The sequence below is a fragment of the Betta splendens genome, chromosome 16, assembly GCF_900634795.4.
Source record: "Betta splendens chromosome 16, fBetSpl5.4, whole genome shotgun sequence".
NCBI lineage: Eukaryota > Metazoa > Chordata > Actinopteri > Anabantiformes > Osphronemidae > Betta > Betta splendens.
Window position 1 is genome coordinate 9,837,326 of NC_040896.2, and position 19,832 is coordinate 9,857,157.

Consider the following 19,832-nt stretch of genomic DNA (forward strand, 5'->3'; position numbering starts at 1 on the left):
GCTGCACAAACAGTGTGAATCTGCAACAGGACTGAAACCAGCGGCGCTGGAATTATCCCCGAACCTGCACTTTCCCAGTTTCTACCGCTCATATGATCACAATCCTCAGTGCAGGACACGTCACTGCTGCTCCGTCACGTTGTCTAGCTTTGAATTTAAAACTTAGTGATGTAGAGAAGTCAATGATGGCAGAACACGCTCCAGACAGAGACGCGCGGTCTGCAGGCGCTGCCGTAAAGGCCATAAAAAGCATGAAAGGAGGCGTGAGGCTGATGGAAACGTGTTAATACAGGCTCACGTCCCAAACGCTTACTGAAAGCTAGCTTCATGAAAATAGCAGCGAGCTACGATGAGCAACACAGCGGGAGGATCAGTCCCAGATGTCTGCTTCCACCTGACCTGCATTCAACACTCACACTACTAATGTCACTGCAGCAGCTGCTTTATTTCTAAAGAGCAGACAAAACGTATGTTTACATGTTATTAGTAGTTTCAATACTGTCCTCATCACTTGTTTATATACTTTTCCGATAAATGGTTTTTGAATCTGATTAAAAGCGACAAATATTGATATTTTTGGATAATCCATGTTGTGCAGTTTCTTGCTTATGTCATGTGACTCTACACAGACTCTAAAATCACTGAAGGTTGATGATCAGCTGCAACGCCAGAGGAGATCATTCCCTTCCAAACGCAAGCGAGAAGCAGCAGCTTCTCTTTTTCCACAGGCTCTGACTCTCAAGGTGAGTTTTAGTTGGGGCTCATTTCGTTAAGTGAAAACACCTGTTTACCCGCACGCAGCCGCCGGTGCTGCTGTTGCTTCACTGCTGTCTGTACCTGAGCCGCGGCGAGGAACGCGCCGGGCTGGAACCACGCAGGTATGTTGCAGCAACTTGAGGTCATGCCTTGAACAATGTCTAGACAGGCACAGCACAGCGTGAGTCAGAGCACCGCGCTGCTGTTTCCCATGTAAACCGTCAGTGTCTAATGGAGGGAGAACAAGACTCGCTTGAATTGGCTGCGTTTCTTATGTTAGAAGAATTAGTCATTCGCAGGATTTGTCTCTTTCCCTTGGATGTGGGCAGGAGTCGATGCACCTGGTGGCGTCTGGTCGCCGAGTGGGAGACTCACCTGCGATGAGTCGTGTGCATGTACTGAGGTCATGTGAATGTGGAACCTCAGCACGTCTGTCAGTGTGAATGGATTTAATGGGGCTTTTCTGGCGTCAGCAAAAAAGGCAACACCTCAAACTGTGGTCAAAATAAAAAAATGTGCACTCATCTGGGTTTTAGTGTTGAGACCTCATTTATCAATTAAAATATGAAAAGCTCCAACGTGCCTAAACCAGAGTTGAGGCGAGTGCAGTGACGTTCCGGTTGCTACGATTCTCCAGTGAGCACATTCCAGGGTGACTCCTAGAAGCACTCGTCACAGCAAATCCCATAAAGGCCTCCGTTTTCTACCGTCAAGCTGCCGGAGTAACAGGAAGCGCTGAAGCCTGCGATGACGCAGCAGCACGAAGGCTCCTCTCCCTGCAGCCTCATCGCTGGCTTTCTGTTGTAGTGTGTGAGTCACTGAACGGGGAGCGTTTATCAAACCTCCTCCGTCGCAGTGAGGGGTGAAAGACAATACAGGCGGGTGATGAAGTCCTTTCACGTTCTGCCCCCTCGGCTGAAGCCCCGGTGTCGGCTCCGCTCGCTGGGCCGGTGCTGCTCGGTAGCTGCGGCGCCGCCTCCGTGGCTCGGCCCGGGTTCTGCCCCCCCCATGCGAGGTCGAGGAGTGGCGCTTGCTTGTGGGAATCTCTACCGTCTCTGGCAATGAGCGCTCGCAGCAGGAAAACAAGGTCTTGTTTTTCCAGAGTTCAGGGTTGATTGCATCCACCAGTCGGCTCCAACCGCTCTAAATCCCAGTTGCTGTGGTTGGTTTTCTTTTTTCCTGAGGATAAAAGACGTCGGCTCCAGCTCGGGGCTCCAGCTGGTTTACAGTTTGAACGGCAGGATGACGTGTACCTGACACCTTGGCGATGACGATGGACCAAATGCTCACCATTAAGATAAATACAACACACATAGAATGTAGTCTGAGAGAAGTTGCTTCGTGTTGGTGAAATGCAATAAATGTTGTCTAACTTTATATAAATACTTTTAGCTCAATGTGTTCTGCTGCTATTCTGTCCCTGCGTACACATTTTACACTTTGGGGCCTTTGATGTGAAGTGGGAGCGTAGGACTGTGATAAATTCTGATAAAACCATTCACACTTGAGGTTTCTGAGGACACAAAATTATTACTATTTTTTATTATCTATTTTCTGTCTGTGGCTTCAGCTTTAGTTGTATATTGCCTGAAATGCACAGTCAGCAGTAAAACATTGTTTTTTTTTTGACGTTTTCTCGCTCTTTCGACTGAAGGCCAAAGTGTGTTTACCCTTAAGATTGTTCACAGGTTTTTAGATGGACACTGTTAAAACGCTAAACGCAGTAATAGTCGGGTCGTCAGTGGTTAAGGTGACGTCTGTGCTGAAATGAGGATGGATAAACAGCCGCTTCAAGAAGCAGCAACAGAATTGTTGCGCTGAGGACGACGACGACGGACGGATCAAATGAGCCAAAGCTGTTGACGGGAAATGGACCTTTGATTATTCCTCTGCTTCAGTGCAGACGTTTATCTGATCCTGCTCTAGTTTGTAAAAAATAAGCTACCTTAACATGAAGTTGTTTCTTTCCTAGACGTCAAACCGTATTTGTTTCTTTATTTTATTTTGAGGAGGTTCCGCGTCCAGACAGTTGTTTAGAGATTAGATGTTTGGAATGTAAAAAGTCTGAGCAGCGGATCATGGTTCACTGAAACTGGAAACCTTCTAAGCTATTCGACATCTAGAAAACGTGGAAACGCTCCAGTTCTTTTTAGAGCAGCTGCATTGTACCATAGTTCAGGTAAAACAGAAAATGCAGTCTAGATCTTAATGAAATTAAAGCTTAGATATGGATTGTTCATTGGTGTTTTATAATTGAATAAAATCCACACATTTCAGCCCGGTTTGCATTGTTTCGCGTTACACACAAAAAGCTCCAGCAGGAATGTGTGCATGGAAGGTTCAGGACAGAAAACCAAAGTCACACATCATCAAGAGTTCAACAAGGGCACAAGTTTAGTAGGAGTCAGTTGACTCGCTGCACGTACGAGAAAGCGTCTCAGGATGCTTTAATCATTCATTGATCCTATTTCTGTTTTTATCAACAGAAACTTAAATGAATTTTAATTGAGGAACGCGTACCCACCGATTAAAACTCACTGGTTGGTGATGCTTGTTTTATGAGCTCGTGGCGCCACCTCGTGGTTATTTGTTTTTTTTTTTGTAGTTTTCTTGTAGCATAATCTGCAGAAAACAACCACTAGTTCTTATTGTTTGGCGATAATAAACCTGTGTTTTAGATCATGCTGAAGATGCGTTGTTATTTTGAACTATTTCTGTAACAAGATTTAAACCATTAATAGTGGTGGATCGGTGTAAACCGCATCATTACACGTTTCTGTGTAGTGTCGATTACCTCCAGCAGGGGGCAGTACATGTCACGTTTCATAGCCGCAAGCGTCACTTGATCTTTTCCTTCTGGGTCAGGGCTTTGTGACCCATTTGTCGTCCTGAGACCCATTAGAGCTACGTTATGCTTTTAATTGACTAGCAACTAAGCCCTTTGACTTTTCTCTTTGACTCATAGATTCCATGGATCTTTCAGGGAGCAGCTCAAAGCTCCACTGCTCGGCCGTGGGACGTCCTACTTGTTTGAGGTAAGCTCAGGCCACAGAGTTCACTGTGGAGTCTGACATTCAAACTGCAGGAATTTACTCTAGTTTCAAATCTGGCACGAACATTGAATCAAAATTTCAAGTGAAGGTTCACTGTATGTCCCTGAGGCCTCAGGTCTGATTTACATTTCAGACTTCTGCCGTTCATATGAATCATGAGCTCCATCATCAGCTGTAGATTTGTGTTCCTCACAAATAGTTTTGGCCTCTTCTAAACATCAAATACTTGGGTTTGATTTACCAACGTCTGTTGCTGATCAGTCGTGTCCGTCTGTCAGCGCTGATGTACGGTTCTTTAGCTCGTGTCCAAATCGAAGGGGACATTTTCTCTTTGTTGATCTCCAGATGAAGCCTCTGATCTCGCGCCACGGACAGTAATGGTTATAGAGCTTTAAGAGGTGGAAATTACCACGGATCAGTGCGACTGCTGACAGGACATCTCCGAAGGATAATCTTTAGCTGGAAACCACGGAACGCTGAGGGAGACGTCCAGAAGATGCTGGCAGCCGCTGCTCACTCAGCTGGAGACTCCAGCCCCATGCACCTCCAGCCTTAGATTTCCTCTGATTGATGACAGAAAGTTTAGGGGAGATTTCTGTGTCTGTGATGCTTCGCAATGGAAGTGAAATGCAACAAAGGAAATATTGCTTCGAACACACCGGGTTTTCAGGTTCCTTTTGCATTTTTGTTAGATATTTATGAGGTCGCTACAGGATTCGTGTATTCAAAGTATAAATGAGTAGCAGAATGTTCTACGTGCGACTTTCATCTTCCCTCTTCACTGGCCAGGGATTTCTGGAAATGCTGGGTTTACATCTTGACTTAAATATTTTGTAACATGACCCATAAACAGTCTTAGAAAGCTCCAGCGCTAGGATTTAGGCACAGTCTCGTGGAGATCTGTGTCTTCAAACACATTACTGTCACTCTGAGGGCGATTTTGGGTTCACAGTCTGAGCCTTTGTGTGGTGGTGGTTCCCTCTTGTTTGCGTTTGGATCAGGGACTGTGTGCAAGTCGAGCGTGGACATGGGTGTTCCTTGTTGACATGATGCAATCCCCCGGGCCGGACCTCGATGCCAAACTAAAGTAATGAAATCATTCAGTGGGAAGGATCTTGGCGCATCGGAGGGACCCGTATACTACAAAGATTTACCATCCATTTCTCTTGGAAAACAGCGGCGTGCGAAACAGGAGAGTGAGAAGAGAGAGTGGGAGGTGAGGGAGAGGTCCGCGCCGTGGAGCCAGGGGAAGAATTTATGGTGGGGAAGAGCGATGCGTGCGTAATTTACGATGCAAACTCTACCACTCGCCCCCGCCCGCCCCCTCCGTAATGAGAAACGGCTGTTTTGTTGTGGGGCCCGGCCGCGGTGCCCCCCCCCCCCCCCCCCCCCCCCCCCCCTTCTGGCTATGACACACCATTAGTTTTTATTCCTGTCTCTGCTTTTACGACCCCTGCCCCGGCGCCAGCGTTCGGCCGGGGCTCAGGACCAGCGCTCTGTCTGAGATGGACTCCTGCAGCCTGGGGAAGCCCACCGCAGACACAGGGGCCTGCGTTCCCAGTCTGCTGCTAGTGCTAGTGTGCAGGATGCTAATAGTGGCACCTACCGTACGACCGGCCGTCGCCTTCATGTTATTGATCGGAAGCTCAGATCGTTTGTTGGTATTCTGATGTCATTATGATTTTAGTCATTTCTTCCAGCAGAAACATAAGTAGTGAGATAAAAATGCACGAGCCTAATATGGAGATTTGAAGTTTAACAGTCTATTTGCTTCCCTCTGAACCTATAAAACCTTCATGAATAATGACTGTGAATGTTTCTTCAGATTCACGGTTTCCTAACGTTGGCAAACGACGCGATCCTGTAAGTGCAGTGTGACCATAACAGAGCAATAATGGCAATGAAGGCGATGCAGACGAAAATATGTTTCAGATTGGAAGCAGGACAATGTGCTCCTAATTTAAGTACATGCCGCACATTTAACACTGAACATCAGGGGAAAGATGCGAAAAAGCCTGAAGTCTGAGTGAGACGAAAGTCAAAATGTGACAGGTCAGCTTCATCTGAATTTTATTTAGGCGTTCACAGAATAAGCCGTACATGATGATACTAATATTTTATCATAAACAGTTTGCCATCACAAGCCATAGTATGAATATGAATATTGTAGCGTGTAACTCCGGAAATCAATATCTTGTTTAACTGTCCCATGGAAAGCATTCTAGCAAAAGGGAAAAACATCATGTGTGTTGGTGAAGTCAGCTTTACGAGTATAAATGTATAAAACGCTGTGACCGTGAACCTGAAACAGTTGTAGCTGTGCAAAATCCTCAGACCCTGTTGCAAACATACATGATCACAGAGCAGCTGACGATTCGATGGCTTACGTAATAATCGGTGGCTTGAAGTTACTGCATATTAGATATATCACTGCATTTACACTTTGTCCATTTGTCCCATTCCTTCAACCTACGAGACTCAAATTAACACCATGGAAGCTCACATGTACACGCGGCCGATTCCACTTGAGTTGGTGCAGAAATGCATACAACACACACACACACACGCACGCTCGTGTTTTTATTCCTCGCTTTCTGTGCACATTTATTTTTCTGAAACAAACACCAGCCTTTTATTCGAGTCCAACTACAAAGGTTTGTGTCGAGACACTGGAGGAAGGTCTGAGCTGACCCCCAGTAATCCTTCTCCACATCTAACATGGGCTAACCTATCCTCATCAACCACTAATGATTTCCAGTGCCTCTCTTTTTTTTAAAAACAACGTATGAAGACACAACACTTTTAATTCACTTTACATCATGGACAGCGGCCGTTGAGGAAATCCATCTGCTACCTCTCACAAACACGGAAACAAATGAAAAACAGGTTGCGATTGAAATCAGACTGGAACCAAATACATCATGGTCTGAAGGGACTCATTCATTATCACACTTCCAGCTCCACCGCTGCATCCAACACACGGGATCTGTTCCTGGTTTACAGCGTGGCGCAGGTCAGTAAGCGTTTGAACTGTGCCCAACCAACCACCAGGGACCAGCGATCCCTCCCAGAATCAGCTGCAATCTCTTCCAGATCCGTTCCTGCGTTCAAAGGGCTCTTGTGTCGCAGCAGTCCTCCAGTTCTCTTTGCATCTTCTCAAATGCATAGCAGCGTTGCTCCCGTTCCTTCATGGCTCCGATCCCAGTCTCTGGCGCTGTGCTGGACGAGGCAGCGTCCGGGACTTTGGCCCCGTCCTGCAGCGCCGTCGGGCTCTAGGTGACGGAGCTGGTCGTGATGCTCGGAGCGGTGGTCGTCCAGCTGGGACCTTTCCTCCTCCTCCCGCCTCCTCCTCCTCCGCCTCTGCTTCCATCCTTAGCATCTCGGCCTCGCCCGCGAGTGTTCTCCCTCCCCCTCCTGCTGGAATCGTCCCGGCGACTGTCTTTAGTCTTCCTCTCTGAAATGGGAGTACAAAGAACAGGTAATGTCCTGTTTCACATCTATAGACACACGTCTGCTTGGCTGAACATTAATAATTCTTTTGAAATTTGATCTTCTCTTTTCTGCAGCTCCAATCACCAAACATCAGAACTTTTTTAAAATGCAGCACATTCACAAAGCACTCGAGTCCGTCGAGTGACACGAACTCCTGTCACTTAAAACCGCTTCAGGGATAATAAGTCAAACATCGTCGAGGGCTCCGTAACGGCCCATAATGATGCTGTCACATGGTGCCTACTGTCACATGGCGTCTCGCCAGCGTATCTGCTTCGGAGCATGTGAGCGAGTGTAGCTGTGCTGCACAATGTGTTTATGAGCTCCGTCCTGGTCCCAGTGAACGCGCGCCAAGGGCTGTGCAGTGTTCGCGACACAGCTGTCAATAGCCGGGCCGCTGGCGCCGCCGCGTTCGTCTGCTGGACCAGGCAAGAACCAGGCTTTTAAAGCGCCTTGTGCAAGCAACTGTGATGCTGTGGGTCAAGTGCGGCCCGGAGCGCTCAAAGGCACCGCGTCCCTGCGCTTTCACCGCACAGGATTTCAACATGGCCCGTGAGACCGGCGTGAAGCCGATCCCACGTCGCCCAACGCGCACAGACTCAACACGCAAATATTTACCCGCCGCAGGCTCAGTCCACATTGTTCCACTGTCAACTGAGAACTCAAATGTTTATTCCCACACAGTAGTGCATAAACAGGAGCGTTTAATCGGTTGCGAGCCAGAATCCTGGTAACATCAGAGCGTTCATCGATCCCGTCATATAAAACGACTGCATTGTTCTCTCAATCAACATGTTCCTCTCATCAGCCTTTTTCAGACGGAGCAGTAATAGGTTAAATTAATATCACTGAGGCTCAGTGAACATGAGTGAATAACGGGTCCTCACACACACGAGGACTGAGCCAAGAGTCGGGGACTCCATCAGGTTGACAGCTCTGATTGCACCTCCGCTGCATCCAAGCTAAACAGTTGCGCCTGACAAATGCAATCACGCGTCCAGAACGTTCTGATTTTGTGTGAGAGCCTTTCGCGGAACTTCAGGAAATGGGGGGGGGGGGACGCAGCCGGGTCAACACAAAGCACTAAATCTCCAGTGTCAGACAAGATCTGCCCTGCGTTCTCTACACATCGCGTTTCTGTTGAGGAGAACACCTTCCTTTCCTCTGACCTGCCATCAACAGGGTTTTTAGGGCAGATTCTGGCTTCTCATCTGTCTGTTTGTGTAGTTACAGCCTGTTCAAAGAGCCCGTTCCACACTCTGATCCTTGGTTTCCATTTCATTCCATCCATGTACCATAAGTCACGCAGCCGCCTTCACCCTAGATATAATCACAGAGCAACAAAGTCCACTTCAGGTTCGTCCAAGAGCAGAGAGTGATGCTGGAACATGCAAAGTCTGCACTCTCACGCAGCGATTCGTCCTGTGGCCAATGCTGCACACATGCTGCTGTGCCACCGTCCAATAAAGGCTTTAAATACCGCTGCTTTACAGTTCCCTTGGTCCAAGTTCGGCTAAACAGGGTTGTTTATCATCTCACTACAGTTGCTGGTACAAAGTGTAACATTTGATCCTAATTTGATTCATTGCATTTTTCATCTAATAAACTCTGGAGCAATCGGACAGACCCGCGATTTCCTCGCTTTAGCCGCACGTGAGGCCAAGAACAACTAATAATGTAGTTAGAGTTGATAACAGCCATTGAGGGGATGGAATGACGTTGAACCTGGTGCGTGGGTGCTAAGGGCCCAAGCAAACACGCCGCAGCCACGTAACACCCCGCGCTCCATGTCCAGCTCCGCTCCCCGTCCAGCTGCGCCGTGCGTGACGTCCGCCCGTCATCCGCTCGGCTCCATGGAGTTTATTGTTTACATGCTGCGGAGTCGAGAGATTCGCTGTCCTTCTGCGAGCCCGGCCAAACCAAACCCGATCCGCCCGCCGTGGGTCACACTGGATGTTGAGTAATGGTTTCGTCAGTCATCGTATCACTGGGTCAAAGCGCTCCGTGAAGCACAGGGCCCTCACTGCTTGTTTAATAGTCATCTGCGCCCTGATGACTGATTTGAAGTGTTACTGAGTGTTTCTGCCGTGTGTGTGTGTGTGTGTGTGTGTGTGTCCGTTCACCTCTCACACACGGCGTCTTGGTCACGACGCACTTCCTCCTCTCCGTCTGAGGAGTGCAGGTCTGCGAGGACCCCAACGCTGGCGCGCTCTCTGGGCCGTGGACCTGCACGAGGGGCACGCGCACCCGGGACTGCGAGCCCTTCTTGAATCCACACGTTTTGTTCTTCTTCATGCAAGAGCCCCACTGGCTCCACTCGCCCAGATCGCAATCTGACAAGAGAAAGGTACACAAAGAGTAAGATAACGTTTGTTTCGTCCTTTGTCGGCTTTTTACAGCTCATCAATTAAACAGCAGCGTCATTAGTTTAAGCCATTTCCAAATCTGAGAGCTATTGTTTGGGGAAGTGGGGCCGACTGAGAAGGCTGCTATGAGCCGATCTATCTGCAATCTACAAAGCCTTATTTATTTAAGGTCATGATGATGTATTGATGAGCGAGTGGAGTCAAAGAGTCAGTTTAGAGATTTACATCTTTGCATCATCGAGCCAAGGCGCCTGGACACAGTTCTACTGTTAATACTGTCACAGGTTGTTTCTACGCTATGACATTCATTTTCAACAGAAATAAAAGGAGACAAAGGACGAGCCAAAACGCTCTGAGTTCCGTTCTCCCGTCCGGGGAATGAGCTGAAGGTTCTGATAAAGCGATAAGTGCGGTTTGTACTTCACAGGCCGTAGCTTTTACATTTAGGCGTTGTTAAACAGACAAAGGTCAAAGGTCACTCACCGACACATTCCATGGTCTGATTGGCCGTACGCTGGCCTGGAGGGCAGCTCACGTAGCATCGGCCACTGTGTGAATACAGGCCCTCCTTACATTTTGTGCAAAAATTGCGATTGAAACACGCTTCACAATTGTCTATTTTACATTCTGAAAGACACGAGAGACAAAACACGGCATTGAATGATTAAACATGCAAAACGTGAAGGATGATATTTGGTTTGTTGCTCATGTAAAGCTTTGGTGCACACATAGAAGTCTCTAATCTTGTAATAGAGCGTTCATTGCACTTCAGTCTGAAAAAGGAAACAGTTGAACAGAGACAAGGACTTGAAATTGTTATTTCATCTGAGAGATTTATTAGCGTTTAACGACACGGGCTCTATTAAGGAGGGGGAGCACTCTTCTCCTAAGAACACATGCACCACAGGCGCTGTTTGGAAAGCGACAGTGAACGGGCAGATCCGGGAGAGCGCGTTCCTCCACACCTCAGACTCATTCAATTCTGTGACTTTTCAGTTGAACAAACATCTTCTCAAAATTTGTATAATTACAAACACACAGGAGGATTAAAAAAAACAGATTCCCCCCAAAGCTTTGGTCTCCTCATGAAAAGCACCTCCTCATTCTCGTCACTCACTACGTCTGAATCAGCCTCTGTCAAAACAGCGGTGAAAGATGGAATACATCTATATGAGAAACACATTGAGATCCAGACTCATCGTATGCATGTGTGCTAGGAATGTTTACACTGCCGTTGGTCCGTGGCCAAGATCAGAAATGCTCCAATACTGAATCCATCACTGAGATCTTAAAGTTCTTGCCTCCTGCTCCCAATTACTATTTTTAAACCCTTGACAGCTAAATTTGACAGCCCTGACGTTTGTAGCCCCATAATGTAAGACAAATGTTGCTAACAAGACATTCTAGAATGACATGAAGGCAGATGACTGGGTAATGGGCCGCGATGGCCACCGAGGGCCTCCTGGAGGAATTTGCGGAGGAAATTCGGTTCCTTGTGCAATAAAATTGAGACGGCCAAAAAAGCTTGAAACTGATTTTGATTTAATATAGAAAATAGTGAAAGTAATGTATAATTGTATCATTTGCTCTGATGCAACAGATGCCACATTAGATATGCTGCTTATTATTATAGCATGGCACCTAATTGATATTGGACTGACTAAACATGTTAACTGGACAGAGATAAGAGACTGCCTCCATTTGCCTTCTATATACAGCAATGCAATGCTATGAAAGTAAAAGAACCTGAACGTGACAAGTGAAAGCAGACGTTTTTTATTTCATTAAGTAACATTTCTAATCTAATTTCTATTATCCATCTGTTATATTGAGTATAATATAATTTCCCTATGAGTCACTTTCTCCTCTCAAAAACAGACAAACACTAGAAATGTTTTTTGTTTATTATTATTTTGTTGCAATCCTCTCATCTCCCCACACTTAAGGGGAAACAGACAACAGTAAAAGTATGGAACTGATGCCACAAGAGCCAAAAGAGTCTGGTAAGTGCCACGAATCTGGCCAACCTTTAATGCACCTTTTAAATGAGCCAAACCTGCCAAAAGCCATAATTAGGGCCACATAAAAAATACTTGGCCAGATGTGGCAGCCATCCGGTGCCCTTTCCCACACAGATAATTAGCAACATCACAGCAACTCCCCCAGTGATCAACTACTATTGGCCAACAGCTCTAAAACATAAAGTTACACAGAAAAGGCATAGGGACACCAGAAAAAGGAGTGATCAAGACAAATGCAGCCCGGGTTCAACAAAATGTGCTACAAAAATGGTGTTGCAAAGTTAAAATATTTAGAGAAGACAAATAAGCAGGATGCACTGCTCTAAATCCCCCTGTAACGCACATAAACAGATGATGAGCCGAAGATAAACACATGATTTCCACAAGGTAGGTTTGATTTAACGTCAGCTGTGTCTTTTCTTTATTTGCAGAGGATTCCAGATGTGCATCAAACATCCTGTTGATTTATCGACACTTGTGCCGCGTCTCGGACTAAAGGAAGGGAAACTCACGGGTGCATCTGTTGTTGCCTTCTGGGTTCCTCATGCCGAAGTATCCCACGGGACAGGACGCGAGGCACACGCCTATCTGACGGATGTCATTGCGCTCCAGGTACATGAAGAGCTTGGGCTTGCACTTAATGCAGCCGTTGTACTCGGAGCATCGCTCGCAGCCTTTAGAGCAAGATGGCGGCCCCTCCGTACTAACTGTGGAAACAGAGGGCACACGAAAAGGCGTGATATGGATTATATATGGAAAATATGGGGCGACTGAAACCAATATCAGTGGGGTCGGTGGTAAAAGTAGAATAGTTTCCAGCAAGTGATGCATCCCTGCAGATGCACTTCCACTTCCCAGCACCACCATTACTCCAAGCCTTTCCTTGTAAACGCGCGTCTAGGTGCTCGTCCCTTTTCTGGGCTTATTTAGAGCAGCAACGTGAGGTCATCAGCTGATTTACCGACCGACTCCTACTGTATCCGCTCTAAGCAGACAGTCTCATCCGTTTACGGCCCCGTCTCTCTGATACACATAAGTCTGATGGTAACTTGAAAAGGGTCCGTCTAATACATCACTCCACGCCTGGGTCGCACTAACCTCAAATACACAAATATTTCACAATATGTGAAACAATAATGAAAGTTATAAGACGTCTGGGGAGTAATACGGAGCCGTAGCAGGAGGGAGTGTATAAATCTGAGGCTAAACTGTTTGTGACATGTGTTCGACTGAGACAGATGGTGTTGCTACTCTCTCCTCTGCTGGTTTCAGTTTTATCTTTGCATGACACTGAATTCACTCAGAGAGAGAACACAGGACGCCGCGGGGAGGAAAACGAGACGCTCACCCTCTGTCATCGGCGCTGCTGCTGCCAGAGGAGTTGCTCAAAGGAACAAAGTCGGATATTAAAGAACAGCAAGCCTCCGTGTCTGGAGGGAGAAGTCCTCAAGTGACCTGACATAGTAGGGATGTCGGACGATCGCTGACCCCAATGCTGTTGTCCTCACTCTGCTGGTCCTGTGTGTGTGTGTGTGTGTGTGTGTGTGTGTGTGTGTGTGTGTGTGTGTGTGTGTGTGTGTGTGTGTGTGTGTGTGTGTGTGTGTGTGTGTGTGTGTGTGTGTGTGTGTGTGTAGGTATGCTGTGATATTATCCGACGTCTGTGGTTCAAACAACACTTTCTATCCCAGTATTGTGTGATTTTATTAAAACCACATCTGTTACTGCAGCCAGTGAGTCCTGATTCACAGCAGCTGGAGCGAGCTTGGCATTGGCTGAAAGCTCCTCGTGTGTAAAGGAGGAATTATTTCAAAGCCGACAGTAACACCAGCTCCGGCTCGGAGGCCGGAGATAGGCTGCATGTCGTGCGTGAGGTCAGACAAAAAGCCTAGAACAACACGGACGGCGGCGTCCGACTGCAAGGCTCTCATTCCTTCATGCCCCACAGAACGAGACTAGAGGGTGAACCCATCACAAACCCCTTCACAACGACCCCAATGCCTCGAACACTGACAAAAACAAATGCTTATGATCACAAGTCAGCTTTACTTTAAAGACCGGCACTCACCGCGTCTCTGCCTCCTCGCCTTGGAGAGCTTCAGAGCATCGCTGGGACCCACAGAGCTGAGGAAAACCATTGCTAGTGCCAACAGTCTCAGCTGCATAGTCCCTGCTGCCTTGTCGGCCACGCAGGGTCCCCCCCTGCAACCGGATGGATCAGGTGGGGGGGCCCCCTTCCTCTGCGGGTAAGGTGGGTCCCTCTGCCGCCCGGACCGTGATCCTCCCTCTCCGCGGTGGTCCTGCTCCTCTTCACTCTCCCGCTCCCCCTCCCCTGGCTTGTGGCGCCGCTCACTCTAGTGACTGCCGGGTCGGCAGCTCTGTGGAGCGGAGCACGACGCTGCGGTCGCAGGTCCGAGCGAGCCCGAGGCACGGCGAGGCATCACGCTGGCTGCGGCGCGGGTGAAGGGAGTGGAGCGGAGCGGAGCGGAGCCGGGCTGCAGGACGGAGGGGGTGGGGGGGAGGCGAGAGGTTGCACGGAGGGTGAGGAGGAGGAGGAGAGTGTCGACCTCCTGGTGGTTCAACCCATGAAGCCTGGGGTGAGCGCGCGGAGAAGCAGGGAACCAGCTGTTTGGAAGCGGACGGCTGTCGGCGCAGGCGTGCGTCTCGTTAAAGGTGCCGAGTCGGGGCTCGCGGGCTGGAAAAGGCTGGACCTCGTTGTGGGCTACGCGCGACAGCACACCTGCTCGTCCCTGCAGAGGAGACGAACGCGCGGGGACAGGGTTAAAAACGGGCCTGAGGAACAATTACTTGTCCATCAAATAATTTATCACGGCAGGATTTGATAGATTTTCTTTAAATCTGTATGTGCCATTAGGTTCAGGGATCTGTTTTTGCTGCAGTCGTGTCATTCTCTCCCTTTTATCTAAAGCTCTTGTGTGTGAAGAGCACACAGAACACGTTAGGTCCTCCTTCACAGCTCAATACACAACAATAAGTCCATATTTGGCTGCCGCTTGTGGTTTGGAATCACACTATGGACGATGCCGTTTGCTGCGTCTCAACGTCTGAACACTGAATTCTTTGAATTCCAGTAAATGAAAGTCATTTTATTGTATTTCTGTCCGGTTACAGTGCAAAGCTGTGCTGCATTCAAGGTTAGCGTCTCTTGGAAAACGCGTCAGACTCTCTTCCCCTCCAGAAAATTTATTTAGTCCTTAACACTTAATTAGTCATAATGTCATGGACACTTCTCAGATAAAGTCTTATTTACATTAGAGATCCAACAGAGCGGCGCGGCCAGTCTTCTGCAGCACCTGTTTGTTACTTCAGAGAGTGATGATTAGAGAACGGGACATGCTAAGACTTTGGACCAGTCAGAACTCAACCTTTCCAGCACTGAGTAACTCAAGACATGTGCCAGAGCCTCTTTCATAACCCGGCACTCCCACGACAGCGCGCAACCTGCCAAGAGCCCACCTCGGCCTCCCCGCGTCCGCTCTCGCACGCCGCGCGGGCGGGAGACGGGACCAAACGGGCCGCTCTGCTCCGGGGCCGGGTCCGCGGCGCCACCCGTCATCCCCGACTGCGAGCCTCTCCCCACCGCCGGCCGCATTCACAGGAGCCCCGGGAAACTCGGCCCCGCTCATTAAAGCGTCAGGAGATTAAATTGCCTCCTTTTGTAAGTTCCAAGTTTGATCCATCAATTATTCAGGCGCTGAAAGGGAGCTCCCATGCTGAGTATTTATTGAACTGAGCGACTCTGAGCTCAGCATTACCAATGCAACCTGCCCGTGAACTCTGTGCCTGAACAAATGACTGAACACAGATCGTGAGCGTGTACGAGGTGAGCTGAAAACCCCAATAAGACACGAACCGAAGGAAACGCAAGAAGCTGGAGACCCTGCGCACACAAGCGCATGGGAATGACAAAAATGTTGGAGGCAACGTGGCCCAACATTAACCCCAACCCCCCCTTTGTTTTCAAAATGAAATTATTTTTAAGTGGAATGTGCCACATAAACACCAAAAACAAACACAGTGGTAAATTCTGGCTTTTGAACAGCACGGTTCTCTTAACGCTGGCGGCTCGTGTGCGCAGGGAACAGAGCAGGAGGAATTTGCGGGCGATTTCACTCAGCGCACTCATGTTCGGTTTATTTTGATATTTGTAGAATCCCTGGTGTTGCCTGCCAACCTGGAGCACAATGAAAAACAGAGGGAGAGGAGCAGAGATGACGCAACAGACGAAGGGGAATGAGGAAACTAGGTGTCGACTGAGCCCATCGGTGGAAAAACAGGTCAGGAGCCGCTCGGCCTCGGCCGCCGGAGCTGAAGACAGAACCACCTGACGGCGCCGCCAGCGCGCACGGAAGCCTCAGCCTTTTTGGTAATGACTTCCTCCGCTCGGCGTCTTAAAAGGTTCAGGAAGTGAGAGGTCAAATGTGCAGCAGCTGAGACGTATTCCTGCGCCGGAGCCGCGGCCAGACTCCAGTGTTTACAGATGTCATGCAGGTTCAAAGCCTGCGCAGCTCCAGCAGTCACAGGGTTGATCCTGCACAGCTCCGTTGAACGCGGTTCAACACAGGCTGGATTGGGCCTGTTTGGACTGTGCTGCTCCTCAAGGTGAAGGGAAATCCAGTGCAGATCCCCGGTTCGACGGGGTCCAGCATCTCTGCTGTCACGTCACTGCTGCGTTTCTCGGTCCCATCACTTTGAAGCTGGGGAGTCTGACATGCAGTGTGTGTGTGTGTGTGTGTGTGTGTGTGTGTGTGTGTGTGTGCGCGCGCGCATATAGTAGGGGCACAATGTAATTCTAGTGAGTGGAAAAGCAGCGTATGAACTGTGTTCCACTCTGAAGCTCAGCTCATCCAGTATAAACACTCATCTCTGCTTGGTTAAATATTTAGTAACTTCCAGGAAACGTCTCAAGGCATGATAAAATGATGGCAATCAAAATCGGCCCAGGCAACAATAATTATTAGAATAATAGTCATTTTATTATAATAAAATAAAGTAAGTAAATTTAATAATTTAACCCCCGCAGGAGTAAACATACAGATTACTAGATATACACGTACTGTATTAACCAACGCTGCACATTTTTTGAATCGATGCAAATAAGAAATAATAATAAATTGTATTCATCCCACCTGTACGTCGAGGTCTTCAAAGCAAAGCTGTTTGTTGAGCGGTCGGAACTCAATTTCCTTTTTTATAAGGGAAAATCCTTTAGAAAAAACTCCTCCTACAGGATGCCCTCGCGCAACCTTCCTCTGCCATCATTTAAAAGCACAAATGATCTCATGACATCTGTCACTTTCGGGAACGACTCCACAGCAGCCTGCGGAGATGATGCACGAGACGCAGACAGAGCCTCTGTGACTTTGTCCCGCAGAACATTACCTGCATCCAACCATGTGTCCCGGTTAAAAACGGGCGCCAGGACCTTCGCTCGTCGCCTCGAGTTGAGCGGGTGCGCGCTGGAGCCGCGGCGAGTTGCGCCGCTGAAATCCACTTTGCAGCGTCGAGTTGCATCCAACTCAGGCAAGCAGAGTCACAAAGCCGTGATATTTGCATCCAGAGCCCCGCACTGCCAGCGGGCACGGCAGGCCCCACCCCTCCAATACTCGCTGAGAGATGAAAAACCTGCGATGGATTCGTGCGCGTGCTGCTGTTAAAGCCAAGTGGCAGAAGTAAAAGTACAGCGCGCCACTAACGATAAACACTGATATAAAAGGCCTTCGACAGACCAGAAATATAAAAAGCACAACTGAAGCCATTACACGTTCACTTTAACTCATCCATAATAATAGACTCTAAACAATTCAGTTGTTTTAAATAAAACAATAAACTGCAACTAAGGCTTTATATACAGCAAACAAAGCGGTGTTTAAAGTCAAACCTTTAAATAAAGAAATTTAATTTTAAAGTCCTGAGTAAATGTCCCAATTTCTCCCCTAATAGTTTAACATGCTGTTTATTCGCAAAATGATTTTGTTTGTCTGCAGTATTTATCATCTGCACAGACACTGGAAATAGAGCTTCACACATGCTGTCATTATTTATGACAAATACAGGTGTGTTTCTAAAGTAAACTAAAGCAGAGAGTGATACATGTATTAACTATTAACAATGATTTTAATTGACTTTATTAATTAAATCTATCATTTCAGGTGGCTGTCACACAACAGATAGGATCAGTTGAATCTGACATTAATATGTGCATGACATAAAACACCTCTACTTAGCGTCGGGAAGCAAACTGACAAGTAGCACTCCTTAAGTGGACAGTTGGATTTTATTCTTATGGCATTTCGAGTCGGTTTGACGGCTCGTTAAGTCGTGAAGATGTCCCGTCGGCCAAAGGCCGACCCAGGGGAACCTCCAGCCGAGACAGACGCTCTGATCGTACTCGCTGTGAGATGCTGAGCCATGCAAATACTGCACAGTCAACTTTATTAAGGTCGTAATTTCTGTCATGGCCTTAAAGCCAAGGATAGTTGATAGATGGGCAATGTTTTACCTCCAGGGCAGACTGCAGAGCCGCCAGTTTGAAAAGAGACGTGGGGAAAAATGATGACTGATGATAGGTTTATGTCTCCAACGTTGTGACTATACAAAACATGAAGATATACAGGCCGTCTTCATATCCATTCTCCAAAAATGAAAATAATAATATCGTCCAACATAAAATATAAATCAAGACAACCTGATTTTAAAGCTACAATAACAATCAGTCATTGTTTAAACTGCACAAAATACAGTTGTGGGAGCAAACATGACAGGTTTAGATTTCACTTACAGCTTCACATGGGAAAACGAGTCTCAAACGGGACTGTAAAAAGATTATCCTGTCTCTCAAATGTAAAGGGGGGAGGGGGGAACTGGAGTCATATTTCATTCTAAAGACATCTTATTCAGCTTCTGAAACACTGATTATCAACAAAGGATGTGTTTGTGATAACAGTCTGAAATGTCATGAAAGTCTTTTGTTTAAATCACTCCCGCTTTCAGTAAATGTCTTTTTAAATCCGTGCACTACTTTTTCTGCAAGAGGGACGATGTTAAACAGCTTCATGTTCATAATAAACGTTACACATAATATTGTTGTTTGAGGAAACGTGACCCTCAAACACTAAACACTCTTGTGATACTGTATATTTTCACACTTTCCAGTCATTACTGACATTTCCTGCAACGTGCGTTAGACGAGGTCGTCGCTTATTTTGCCACAACATGTCACAAACGCCTCATGCGACAGAGCTGCACCACATTCAGTTCCCTTTAAGCTCGACAAAACCGCAGCTGCTCGCTCCAAAGTCAATTATCTCTGTCGTCTGTGCTGAAATCCTCTACATTGTTGTGTCCGCTCTGCGCCCACTGCATCTCAACTATCACACGCACGTCACACGGTATCAGTATCATTTTAGTAGATATACAAGATAAAGATTATTTGTCAGGGAACCATGAAGTATAAGAGAAGTACTGTGTAGTATTTTCCATCATGCCAAGCATTTCGGTACAATTTCATCATTTTGAAATGCCTTAAATCAAAATCAAATGTGGTGCATTACCACAGAGAACAAGCAGAACCCACTGTCGCCAACTGCCATAATGCATCAGAATCATATTCTGGATAGAAAATTTAAATCGCTCACTGAAGCAATCGTTTTTTTTTTTATTTTTAAAGTAGTCAGAACTTGTGTGGTTGTTATTGACGTTGTATCAGATACAAGTGGTGAAGAAGGGATGACAGACTTATTGTGTTCCATGAGATGGTGAATCTGACTGATCAAACTTACAGGACTGGACTTTATATTATAAAAAAGTACATTGATGTGTTACAGTGACATCATCAGTGATTAACTTGTGCAACAGCTTGTGATTCAGAGCCTTCTGTTGCACAGTCTCTGATAGAAATAACAGTAGAAAAAAAAATCAATAAAGCGAAGAAAAAAAAATCATGACTAGAAATATCATGGCAGTATCTCCAGGATAACATAGTCCCGTCTTTAGAGTCTCCAATGTACTATAATAATGTCAAAGTATACGATTTACTTTGTTTGACAAACAGCAGAAATCCTTTGGCTTGGGAATTTCAAAATAAGAGGCATAATGGCTGCTGCGCCACAGATAAACAGCACAGA

The 19,832-nt window shown here is 47.1% G+C and overlaps 1 protein-coding gene and 1 long non-coding RNA gene across 4 annotated transcripts; one reads left to right on the forward strand and one right to left on the reverse strand.

Annotated features, from left to right (window-relative positions):
* Positions 1-755: 755 nt before the first annotated feature.
* LOC114843476 (uncharacterized) lies at positions 756-13,414 on the forward strand. Its single transcript, XR_003783587.3, has 4 exons — positions 756-878; positions 3,722-3,791; positions 12,120-12,300; positions 12,961-13,414. It is a non-coding gene; the product is annotated as an uncharacterized LOC114843476 (long non-coding RNA).
* On the reverse strand, positions 5,863-17,313 carry rspo1 (R-spondin 1). 3 transcript variants are annotated; one of them, XM_055502920.1, is made up of 6 exons: positions 17,089-17,313; positions 13,754-14,435; positions 12,201-12,395; positions 10,151-10,294; positions 9,425-9,634; positions 5,863-7,263 (listed from the first exon to the last, which is right to left on the reverse strand). In XM_055502920.1, the coding sequence occupies exons 2-6, from the start codon at positions 13,848-13,850 to the stop codon at positions 7,082-7,084; spliced, it is 828 nt and encodes a 275-aa protein (XP_055358895.1). In that variant the 5' UTR covers positions 13,851-14,435; positions 17,089-17,313; the 3' UTR covers positions 5,863-7,081. The 3 variants fall into 3 exon arrangements, with proteins under 3 accessions (XP_055358895.1, XP_028985885.1, XP_028985886.1); XM_029130052.3 differs by having other exon boundaries at positions 16,836-17,313; XM_029130053.3 differs by lacking the exon at positions 17,089-17,313 and having other exon boundaries at positions 13,754-16,796.
* Between the last annotated feature and the right edge of the window lie 2,519 nt (positions 17,314-19,832).